Here is a 12,414-nt window from a genome sequence, read left to right on the forward strand (position 1 = left end):
TATATATGCAAGGTACATTTTAAAAACACATACACCAATAATGAAAACACCAGCAATCTGAGCAAAAAAAATATTTAAAATTTTTACTTTAATATACATTTCATATTCAAAGAGAACAGTGAAGAAAATATTAAATTGGATACATATAGCCCAACAGGAAAAGAAAACAGATCCAGTGTCTAGTACGACAATTAAGTAATTTTTCAAACTACCATGTAAAGTTTTTAAAGTATAACATGACAGATAAAGGAACAGAAACAGAGAACAGCACTGTACTTCAGAGGAGTTATGACATCTCCTTTTATTCTTAAATCACTGTACAATTTCCTGTAGAAGACTATATTGATGAGATTATTTAATTATGTTGCTGAAATTCTTAACTCTAATTGTAAGAATAACACACTAAAGTTCAATTCTAATTTTTCTTTCACTCTCTTCCTCTTTCCAGGAATTCTAAATAAAAATAACCTTGGAGGTTTTTCAGGCTTTAAAAAAAATTATATTTTTGTAGACGTATATATACAGTTTCTACCATGGAAAAGAAACATTGTATGTAATTAAGCCTTGGGAAAGTCTCAAATCCATGTGAAAGCCATTTGATGTTTCATTGTCACATAAAAATATTAAATTCTATAATGATATTGGGTAATATCTCACATTTTAATTTACTCCTTTACAGTAAAAGCTATGGTTTGGTATTTCTAAAAAGCTCTAGTAAACTTGTATTAACTGACAAACAAACAGATAATTCCTAAATAAGCCATTAATTTTTTACTTACCTAAGAATAGATTTAATTTTTTTAATTAATTTTTATTGGGGGAGTATAGTTTCTTTACTAAATTTAATTTTTAAAAGGAGCTGTTGTTTTGAAAAGAAAAATAAACAACTGCACACTTCCTACAATTCAGTTTTCAGGGACAATTGATAGAAATGAAGACTTTTGTCAAAAGGAGCCTTCCCTACCCAAGGAGAACACCCACATATTTCATACAGGCCCAGAAACAATATTATTGTCTAGTTCTCTAAACTTGAAGGTGAGGACTTATTCAAGCACCAAAACAGGGCCTGGCACACAGGAGGCTGTCAACAAGTGTGTCTGATAAATGAATTCAACTACCTGTCACTTTCAAGTGTTTGCAACTCAAAATTCCTAGAATATGGATGTCTACTTGTTCAGGTTTAACAGTGTATGGGGACTAAATTCACTCCTTTATATTTACATACCATTTTAGGAAATGCTTCTGCCCACACAACCTCATTTAATCCCTGTGTGAAATAAACTGTCAGAAAATAAACATTTAGTAAACAGTAAGGATTTTACAATGATGCTAAATATTAGGAATAGGGGGCTTTCCCCCTCCGCCCCGAGATCACAAGCTGATAATCCAAAACAAAACGAATTTGCCTAGAACTTAGTGATTAAAACAGGATCTAGCCTGTTGTCAGCTATTCATAGATTTAGGGAAGAGAAAAATGGTTTCCCTTCCGGAATCTCTTTGCTGGGGTACCATCCCTTCGCAGCTCCTGATAAACAGAAAGGAAAAATAAACAAGCGCCACGCTTCAAAACTATTTGCGACTGTCAAGTTAGGAAACCCGGCAAACGACTGCTGAGACACCCAAGTACTTAAAAACAACTGCTGAGATAACCGGCACCTCCTCAGACGCTTTCCCGCGGCCGCCTAGAAACAGCAGGAGTCCGGTTTACGTCCCGGTGCAAGCGACCGCACAATGACTCTGACACCCCGGGCCTCGCGCGGCCTGCGCCCGGGTCGGCGCCCCGAGGCCCCAGGGGACCCCAACAGTGGCAGCCCTCCAGCCGCGCCCTTCGCGCGGCCCGCGACAGGCCCGAGGGAAACCCGGCCGGGCTCCGGAAAAGGAGCCGCAGTCAGAGCAGCCGGCAGTCCCCGGAGGAGCTCTGAGTGGGGTCTGGGGACACTTTTTAACAAACGAAGCAATTTGTCCCCCGCTTTCAGGGTTTCTGCGAAGCGGCCACATTCTAGCCCCAAAGGCCTGAAAGCCAGCAGGTTGGGGAACACAAGGGGTTCACCTCAAATGTGAGAAACAGCTGCTCCAGAGGTTGGCAGAGTCCCATGCCACGGAAGGGGTTGGGGGGGGGGGGGAGGGTGCCAAGAGAAGCACCGAGTGGTGGGGGCGGTCTCTTGCCCTCCCCGGAGTCTCCACCGCCCGCCAGGACACTCCTGGATCAAGGGCTCAGGTGAGGGACTACTTCGTTACCTCTTTGAGCGGAGACGAGCGACGAGCTAAAGATTCGCGCGGCCGCCGCTCCGCAAGTACAAGCTCCGCAGCCCGACATCTCCGCGGGGCCTAGGCCGGGGCTTCGCCCCCAGCGGCCCTCTGGGTCTCAGCGGCCGACTCTTACTCGCAAAGTTCGCTCCCTTAGCTTCGGAATCTCTTGCCCGCTCTAGGCCCAATGCAGCGTTGACCAGCTTGGCACCAGAACCTCCGCTCTCTTCGTGCCCCACTGCCGTCTACTCAATAGACACCTAACACCCCCCCACCCTCCCCCTCCTCCTTCCCCCGCTCCCCCCTCCCCGCCCACAGGGCCCCGGGAGCGTGCGCGCGCCTGCGTCCTAGGTCTCGGGAGGGGCGTGGGCACGCGCCGCGCGTGCGTGCGTGGGACATCGATGTACGGCGAGGGGAAGGGGGCGGTGACCTGGGCTCCAATGAGCAGGCTCCTACGGCAGACTGCCGACCCGAACCGGGGAACTACAAGTCCCGACAAACGATTCTTCCGGAGGTCTCCAGAGTTGAAAAGTTTGCGATAGAAGCGGAGAGATGCATGCTGGGAGTTGTAGTCCCAAATCGTCGCAGTAAACTGGTCATTTTGGACTTTTGGCTGGAAAGGTCAAAGTGAGACCGGTGGCTTGACCGGTCTCGAGAAGTCTTGAAAGCCGCCGATTCAGTAAGAGTCGATAAGTTCCTTCTTCTGAGGGTTCCACATCCTTATCCTTAGGAACACGGAAGTGGTGGCATTTTTTTACCAAGTTCTCAAGCCACTGTTTGTTGATGACAGCTCTCTTTCCTTGTTTTTTCAAGCCTAGTGGTGACGACTTCCAGCCGTTGCTAGTCCCGGGGTTCTTTACAATCCTCTGTCCCCTTAAAGCTGAGCACACTTTGGTAAATAGTTACTTCATTCAGCTCTCTTCTGTTACCCTTTCCACTCCTGCGTGTGTATGGCTGCTTTCTCTCTGGATGTCTAAAGCAAATCACCCAGCTAGCTGACAAGGTGCCGGATGGTGACGAATCTTTTCCCATCCGGGTGGGCACCAGATTACTTTGTATATAAGATTCTGATCAATTCCGAAGCTCAGAGAAATTGCCAAGTGAGCTTGGATATCTTCAGTTCTGAGCTGGGGGAGGAGAGAGTAGGGGGAGGACGACAAGCAAGCCAAAATCAGAGTTATTTAACCATCATCAGTCTTGGGTCAGAGAAATGTGACATAGTTTCCCAAGTCTGGCCATGAGAAGGGGCATTGGCCTTGGCCCAGGCCACATGTGGTTTTTGTCTTTCTGGGTGCTAACTCCTAGTACTCCTTCAGCTTAAAGTGACAGAGACCAAAAGGGAGCCCAGGTCTTAACTCAGCTGCCTTCATGAATAGAATTTTCAGAGAGTATAGACTCTAAAGTTCCTTCATCCCAGTGTTTTGAAACTGTGTTTCTAGAATTCCCCCAGAAGCCAAAGCTCTTTGTGGGTGTGAGGGGACTAAAAGAGGGGAACTCCCAAACCTTCCTTCAAGCCACTGCTGAAGTCAATCAGAGCAGCTCTGCTTTAATAAACTGTTTAATTTATTGAGGTTTTGCTTGAAAATACAGTTGTTCTGCTTTAAAACAATGTTTGAAAACCACTGATTCTGGGACAAACTTCTTTTAGCAGTAAGCTAAGTAAGTCTCCTGGAATCTTTAACACCCAATTTAATCCTTTCATTCCACTCTACCTTCTATTTCAATTATATACACATTTTCTTATTATTATATAAAGAAGTTGTTTGCTAAAATTTATAGATTGCTATAAAGCAAGATGAATAAAAGCATTAGTTAGGCCAGGTCTCATCTGGGGGCAGCCTATGAAAGCTTCCCTTTCTCTATCTGTTCTAAGGACTTGACTTATTCAGTCAGCAAATATTTATTGAGCACCAGTTACATGCCAGACACTGAGACACAAAACAAAAAAGTTTCATGAAGCTTCTAGTGGGGAAAAATAAGATGGTAAGTAAACAAAAATATCTGACATTGCTATGATGACATAGTTCAGTTCAGTCACTCAGTTGTGTCCAACCCTTAGCAACCCCATTGACTGCAGCACCCCAGGCTTCCCTGTCCATCACCAACTCCCGGAGCTTACTCAAACTCACGTCCATCAATTTGGTGATGGCATCCAACCATCTCATCCTCTATCATCCCCTTCTCCTCCTGCCTTCAATCTTTCCCCCAGCATCAGGGTCTTTTCCAATGAGCCAGTTCTTCGCATCAGGTGGCCAAAGTGTTGCAGTTTCAGCTTCAGCATCAGTCCTTCAATGAATATTCAGGACTGATTTCCCTTAGGATTGACTGCTTGAGTCTCCTTGCAGTCCAAGGGACTCTCAAGAGTCTTTTCCAACACCACAGTTCAAAAGCATCAATTGTTTGGTACTCAGCTTTCTTTATAGTCCAACTCTCATATCCATACATGACTACAGGAAAAACCATAGCTTTGACTAGATGAACTTTTGTCGGCAAAGTAATTCTCTGCTCTTTAATATGCTGTCTAGGTTGCTCATAGCCTTTCTTCCAAGGAGCATCTTTGAAATTCATGTCTGTAGTCACCATCTGCAGTGATTTTGGAGCCCCAAAAAATAAGGTCTCACTGTTTCCATTGTTTCCCCATCTATTTTCCATGAAGTGATGGGACCAGATGCCATGATCTTCGTTTTCTGAACATTGACTTTTAAGCCAACTTTTTCACTCTTCTTTCACTTTCATCAAGAGGCTCTTTAGTTCTTCTTCGCTTTCTCCCATAAGGGTGGTATCATCTGCGTATCTGAGGTTACTGATATTTCTCCCAGCAATTCTGATTCCAGCTTGTGCTTCAGCCAGCCCGGCATTTCACATGATGTACTCTGCATATAAGTTAAATAAACAGGGTGACAATATACAGCCTTGACCTACTTCTTTCCCAATTTGGAACCAGTCTGTTGTTCCATGTCCAGTTCTAACTGTTGCTTGTTGACCTGCATACAGATTTCTCAGGAGACAGGTCAGGTGATCTGGTATTCCCATCTCTTTAAGAATTTCCCACAATTTGTTGTGATCCACACAGTCAAAGGCTTTGGCATAGTCAATAAAGCAGAAGTAGATGTTTTTCTGGAACTCTCTCACTTTTTTGATGATCCAGCAGATGTTGACAATTTGATCCCTAGTTCCTCTGCCTTTTCTAAATCCAGCTTGAGCATCTGGAAGTTCATGGTTCATATAGTGTTGAAACCTGGCTTGGAGAATTTTGAGCATTACTTTGCTAGCGTGTGAGATAAGTGCAATCATGCAATAGTTTGAACATTCTTTGGCATTGCCTTTCTTTAGGATTGGAATGAAAACTGGCCTTTTCCAGTCCCCTGGCCACTGCTAAGTTTTCTAAATTTGCTGGCGTAATGAGTGCAGCACTTTCACAGCATCATCTTTTAGGATTTGAAATAGCTCAACTGGAACTCTATCGCCTCCACTAGCTTTGTTCATGGTGATGCTTCCTGAGGCCCACTAGACTTCACATTCTAGGTTGTCTGGCTCTAGGTGAGTAATCACACCATCATGGTTATCTGGGTCATGAAGATCTTTTTTGTATAGTTCTTGTGTATATTCTTGCCACCTCTTCTTAATATCTTCTGTTTCTGTTAGGTCCATACCATTTCTGTCCTTTATTGTGTCCATCTTTGCATGAAATGGTCCCTTGGTATCTCTAATTTTCTTGAAGAGATCTCTGGTCTTTCCCATCCTATTGTTTTCCTCTATTTCTTTGCATTGATCACTGAGGAAGGCTTTCTTATCTCTCCTTGCTATTCTTTGGAACTCTGCATTCAAATAGGTATATCTTTCCTTTTCTCTTTTGCCTTTGACTTCTCTTCTTTTCTCAGCTATTTGTAAGGCCTCCTCAGACAGCCATTTTGCCTTTTTGGATTTCTTTTTCTTGGGGATGGTCTTGATCACTGCCTCCTGTACAATGTCACAAACCTCTGTCTATAGTTCTCCAGGCAGAGACTCTGTCTATCAGATCTAATCCCTGGAATCTATTTGTCACTTCCACTGTATAATCGTAAGGGATTTGATTTAGGTCATTTCTGAATGGTTTAGTGGTTTTCCCTACTTTCAATTTAAGTCTGAATTTTGCAATAAGGAGTTCATGATCTGAGCCACAGTCAGCTCCCGGTCTTATTTTTGCTGACTGTATAGAGCTTCTCCATCTTTGGCTGCAAAGAATATAATCAGTCTGATTTCAGTATTGACCATCTGGTGATGTCCATGTGTAGTCTTCTCTTCTGTTGTTGGAAGACGATGTTTGCTATGACCACTGTGTTCTCTTGGCAAAACTCTGTTAGCCTTTGCCCTGCTTTGTTTTGTACCCCGAAGCCAAATTTGCCTGTTCCTCCAAGTATCTCTTGACTTCCTACTTTTGCATTCCAGTCCCTTATAATGAAAAGGACATCTTTCTGGGGTATTAGTTCTAGAAGATCTTCATAGATCTTGTGAATCTTCATAGAACCATTCAACTTCAGCTTCTTCAGCTGAATGTGGTGACATTCTTCATCATAGAAATAAAATCCTGTTTTGTAATGTATTCTTCTATCATTCTCAGAACAACTGAGTATTTAATTTTATTTATGGGCTGATGTTTTGTGTACTTAGCCTGTATTCCCAACTGTACTATGAATCTTCAAAGGCAGGTATTTCATTGTATACATGGGCTGAATATACAGTATAAATTCAATAAATACTTGATTAAGTAGTTATCTTCCAACTTCTTTAGCTTGGCAGAAAGCTGGGATGGTGTCTTCAGAAAATAAGACATTAAATCAGAGCAAATTATAATTGACAATAAAGATGTTAATTGATACAAATTCTACAATTTATACAATGGTTGATCCAACTGATTGAATATCCCAGAAGGAATTCTTAGAAATTAATAGAGTAGACTTTGTCCCAGAAAGTACAAAACAAGCAGAGCTGTATACAACTTAGTTTAACTTTTCCTCAAATGTGAGCAAAGGTCATGTGGCTTTGGCAGCAGACTGGTAATGGTTTCATCACACAGGCCACGTTTATTTGGTAGTTTCGATACATCACCCCCAAACTATGCTCTGTGGGTCAAAATGTACCAGGATTTTTAGGATCAGCCCTCAACAAATCCACTACCTAGATTGGGACACGAACTTTGTGTTAGGTTCTTTGATGGTATAAATCTTATGAAGTGAAGTGAAAGTCATTCAGTCCCATCTGACTTTTTGTGACCCCCATGGACTATGGCCTGGCTGCCAGGCTTCCCCATCCATGGAATTCTCCAGGCCAGAATACTGGAGTGGGTAGCCGTTCCCTTCTCCAGGGGATCTTCCCTGCCCGGGGTTTGAACCCAGGTTTCCTGCACTTTACCATCTGAGCCATTATTCAAATTGGGAAACTTATACATGAGGATATACCAAAACTTCCATTTGGTACTTGAGCACAGAGGAATGTTGAGTTTAAACAAAGTATCATCTGTGCTAGAAAGGGTTCAAACCTAAAAGAACCACTTGACTATATGATAAAGGAGTCTGTTCCCAGTATTCCAAGAGTTAAAGGAGTCTGTTCCAAGTGTTCCAAGAGTCTGTTCCTAGTCACACCCTGGGGCAAAGACATTGTCCCAACCTGTGTGAGTTTCAGGTTGGGACAATATCTTTGCCCCAGGGTGTGACTAGGTAGCCATGAGATGGAGCAGAGCCATGAGAAAGAGCACAGGGGCTCTAGATCCATAGTAGGACCCTCTGTCTCACTTGGTACTTTCCAGGTATCCTCTGGTTAAGTTTCTATCAGGCCACCCTCCCAAATCCGGATTTGGAGGCACAGAGTAATTTGAGATTTTCCCTGTGGTAATACGGATATTCTGTCAGGAAAGTGATGGCAAGTACTTGTGGTCTTATCAGCTCTTTGGAACAAAATACTTTCATATCATATCAACTTTCAGCACTTTTCTGATAGGCTTATGTAGCTTTAAGTGAAAGTGAAGTTGCTCAGTCGTGTCCGACTCTTTGGGACCTCATGGACTGTAGCCTACCAGGCTCCCCAGTCCACAGAATTTTCCAGGCAAGAGTACTAGAGTGGGTTGCCATTTCCTTCTCCAGGGGATGTTCCCAACCCAGGGATTGAACCCGGGTGTCCCGCACTGCAGGCAGACGCTTTACCATCTGAGCCACCAGGGAAGCCCCATGTTGTTTTATAAAGACGGTCAAATACAAAGTAATGAATGGCTGGGAAAAGATTCATTTTGTACTTAAAGTATCTCGTGAAGTCGTGAAGTCAGTCAGTCGTGTCCAACTCTTTGTGACTCCATGGACTGTAGCCCACCAGGCTCCTCCATCCATGGAATTTTCTAGTCAAGAGTATTGGAGTGGGTTGCCATTTCCTTCTGGGAGGGGTCGAGAGGCAGGCAATAAAGAGGCAACAAACAAGTGGGCAAGAGTTAACGTGGAGAAAAGTGCTGTGCAGAAAATACCCGACAGCCCTCTGGCAGATGATGGCCCTTCAGACTGGGTGGTCAGGGAAAACAGCTTAGAAGACGCCACCTAGGAGGGAGCATCTGAGCTAAGACAGGACGAGTCTCATTCAACCCCCTCAACCCCACGAGGTGAATCAGTCCTGTGCTAGGCAGAGGGACGGCCCCCAGACACGCCCATGTCAATCCGGGGGACCTGTGACTGTTAGCTTAGGTGGTAGAAGGGACTGCAGGTGGGATTAACGTCATGGGCCCTGAGATGGGGAGATTATCCTTCATTATCTGGGTGGGCCCAAAATAACCCCAAGTGTCCTCAGAAGATTGAAGCAGAGGAGGATGTGAAGATGGAAGTAGTGGAAGGCAACGCGCTGATGGAAACAATTGCAGTGACGCAGCCACCAGCCGAGGAAGGCCAGCAGATCACAGAACCTGGGACAGGAGGCACAGGTTCTCTCCCAGGGTCTCTAAGGGGACCTGCCCTGCCTACACTTTGATTTTAGCCTGGAAGATTCATTTCTAGATTGTTCCAAAATGTGAAAGAGGATAGTGAAGGACAAACTTGAATAGGAAAGCTGTAGAAGATTTGGGAAAGGGAAATTTATTTATCTTGGACTATAATGATTGCAAATAATAGTCTTAAAGTATGCAGTGAAATACTAAAATTTTGCCGAAGCTGAAAAAAAAAGAAGTCAAATGCTATTTTCCAGCTCAAATAGTTTCACTTGAGTTGACTTCTTGAGTTATTTACCTTTTGTGAACTACATGACTAAAAGGCACAAAATATTTTATGTCTCTACATTAACTTTTTCCTTTTATACTTGATTCTACCTCACAGTATTGTGAACACTGTGACTTGCTAAGTAAAAAATATTTTACAGGTTAGAGTCAGAGTCATCCAATCTAGCACTGGATTTTCAGATAAGGAAACAGGCCTATGAAAAAGCAGGGATTTGACAAAGGGCACATACTATGTCAGAAGCACAGAGAAAAATAGAGCCCAAGTCTGCTGATTTTAAAACTGTGTTTTTCAGTCTTTTCTTTTTTAACCCAAGGCTCCTTTTTATAAACAGAAAAAAAATCTTCTCCTCTACAAGAGATTTTCATACAGCCTCTGAGAGAGTCATCATTCAGTTGAGAATCACTGTCTATTCTGAATAATGACATTTCTTTTTCATAGCTGAACACTGATCCTTCAGACCAGCAGACATTGATCCTGCCAGGCAATAACAGGAGCTCAAAATGTATATTTTAAAAGGCAAAGACCAAAAAAAAAAAAGCTTATGTCTATAAGTTGTATGAGACTCAAAGTAATACTGCTGCTGCTGCTGCTGCTGCTGCTAAGTCGCTTCAGTCGTGTCCGAATCTGTGCAACCTCATAGACAGCAACCCACCAGGCTTCCCCGTCCCTGGGATTCTCCAGGCAAGAACACTGGAGTGGGTTGCCATTTCCTTCTCCAATGCATGAAAGTGAAAAGTGAAAGTGAAGTCGCTCAGTCGTGTCCAACTCTCATCGACCCCCACGGACTGCAGCCCACCAGGCTCCCCCATCCATGGGATTCTCCAGGCAAGAGTACTGGAGTGGGGTGCCATTGCCCTCTACAATCAAAGTAATACTAAGAACACTATATAGAACTTTACAAAGTGCTTTTACATCCACCTTCTCATCAGATTCTCACAGCAAGCCAGTAAGGTATTGTTATCTGCATTCTGGTTTTGCAGCTGAGAAAGTCAAGACATGGAGAGTTTAAGTGACTTGCCAAAGCAGAACCAGGATTTGCACCCTAATCTCCACTACTGTTTCCATTACTTCCCTATATCTTCTTCCAAAAGCTGGTAAGATTTTAGAGATTCGCAGAATCGTCACTCTTTATCTAGAAACATCTCACATCAGGGACTAAAATGCCATCATTTTATTGAGGTAGTGACCACCCCTACCCTCATCCTTCCTTCTCTTAAGAATGACCTGGAGTGTTTGTTAAAATACACCTAGGCCCTTTTCATAATGGTTTTGATAAAATACTCTGGAGTGGGGCTCAGGGATCTATTTTTATTGCTGCTGCTGCTGCTAAGTCGCTTCAGTCGTGTCCGACTCTGTGCGAACCCATAGACGGCAGCCCACCAGGCTCCCCCGTCCCTGGGATTCTCCAGGCAAGAACACTGAAGTGGGTTGCCATTTCCTTCTCTAATGCATGAAAGTGAAAAGTGAACGTGAAGTCGCGCAGTCGTGTCTGACTCTTTGCGACCCCATGGACTGCAGCCTACCAGGCTCCTCCATTCATGGGATTTTCCAGGCAAGAGTACTGGAGTGGGGTGCCATTGCCTTCTCCGATTTTTATTGCTAGAATACTAGAATCAGGAAATGCTAAGGTTTATTTGCAAAAATGAATAAGGTGTGTTTTCACTGTGGTGGTGGGAGCCTGTGCCTTTATTTCTCAAGGCCTCTAATTTACCACCACTAATTACCACCACTTTCTCCCTCTAATTACTACCACTTTCTCTCTCAGTGAATCACTGTTCAGCCTTGGCATTGTAGGGAGACCAAGGATTCTACAGGAAGATGTTCACCATCCTCCTGTGCCTGTCCTTGGAGTCTGGTGGCAACCTAAGATAGCACAATGTTCCCCCCACCCCAAGGACTGTCCTTCATCCTGATGTTGAGGGAGATGGTCAGCAGATGGCACTAACTCACCATGGCTTCCCTCTGAATTCATGGGGTAGAGAGTGGAGGGAAGACTTTTAAAGCTAATCCATTGGAACTTTTGGTATACCAAATCTTGAAGACAGTGCTAGAAGGCTTGTTTAGTATTTTATAAAGAACACAGATGTCAGGAATAGGAGGAATGATGTGTGGCTCCTAGCTGGGTCATTTACCAGCTGTGTGACTTCCAGCAAGTTACTTCATAAGCCTGTTTTTTTTGCAACTATAAATCGGGATGCTCCTGACTCCCTAGGGTTAATGTGAATAAATGATTCTGAGTCATAGTACACAGTAGGTGCTTAATAAATAATTTTTTACTGTACAAGGTCTTCCTTTTATGCCTATAAAAAGTTTCTTTTTAGTTATGGTTCAGCTTGTTGATGATCCCACCCTATTCCACTATACCTTAGCAGTATAAGAAGCTCGCTTGATTTCAAATGCAAAATTGAAGAGAAAAGATGAAAGAGAAGAGGATACAGATCCTTAGTTTACAAGTCCTTTACAATTTGCAGTTAATTTGCCTTAGCCATATAATTAGATAATAAGAGATATTTATGTTTCAGTAACAATTGTTATCATTTAGATTTTGGTCATCTGATGCAAACACACGACTCATTGGAAAAGTCCCTGATGCAGGGAAAGATTGAGGGCAGAAGGAGAAGAGGGTGTCAGAGGATGAGATGGCTGAACGGCATCACTGATGCAGTGAACATGAACTTGGGCAAAGTCCGGGAGATTGTGAGGGACAGGAAGGCCTGGTGTGCTGCAGTTCATGAGATCGCAAAGAGTCAGACACAACCGGGTGACTGAACAACAACAACAAATTACTTGCAAGCACCCATTGGGTCGTGTGTGTAAAATATGTACCTGTTGGTAAGTCAGTAAGAGAACATGCGAGAAAGCGTCTTAGCCAACAGAATATATGTTGCAATGTTGGCAATTCAAAGTTCATGTATTTTGCTCATACTCAGGCCTTCAG

At 43.5% G+C, this 12,414-nt stretch overlaps 1 protein-coding gene across 3 annotated transcripts in view; it reads right to left on the bottom strand.

Annotated features, from left to right (window-relative positions):
- The window catches only part of CLPX (caseinolytic mitochondrial matrix peptidase chaperone subunit X), a 36,931-nt gene extending 34,422 nt beyond the window's left edge, over positions 1–2,509 (bottom strand). For all 3 annotated transcript variants that reach the window (XM_024997905.2, XM_059890762.1, XM_024997904.2), the window contains exon 1: positions 2,239–2,509. In XM_024997905.2, coding sequence (XP_024853673.1) covers positions 2,239–2,317 — 79 coding nt within the window. In that variant the 5' untranslated portion in view covers positions 2,318–2,509. The remainder of the gene's footprint in view (positions 1–2,238) is intronic.
- Between the last annotated feature and the right edge of the window lie 9,905 nt (positions 2,510–12,414).

Source organism: Bos taurus, chromosome 10, assembly GCF_002263795.3.
Source record: "Bos taurus isolate L1 Dominette 01449 registration number 42190680 breed Hereford chromosome 10, ARS-UCD2.0, whole genome shotgun sequence".
Classification (NCBI taxonomy): Eukaryota; Metazoa; Chordata; class Mammalia; order Artiodactyla; family Bovidae; genus Bos; species Bos taurus.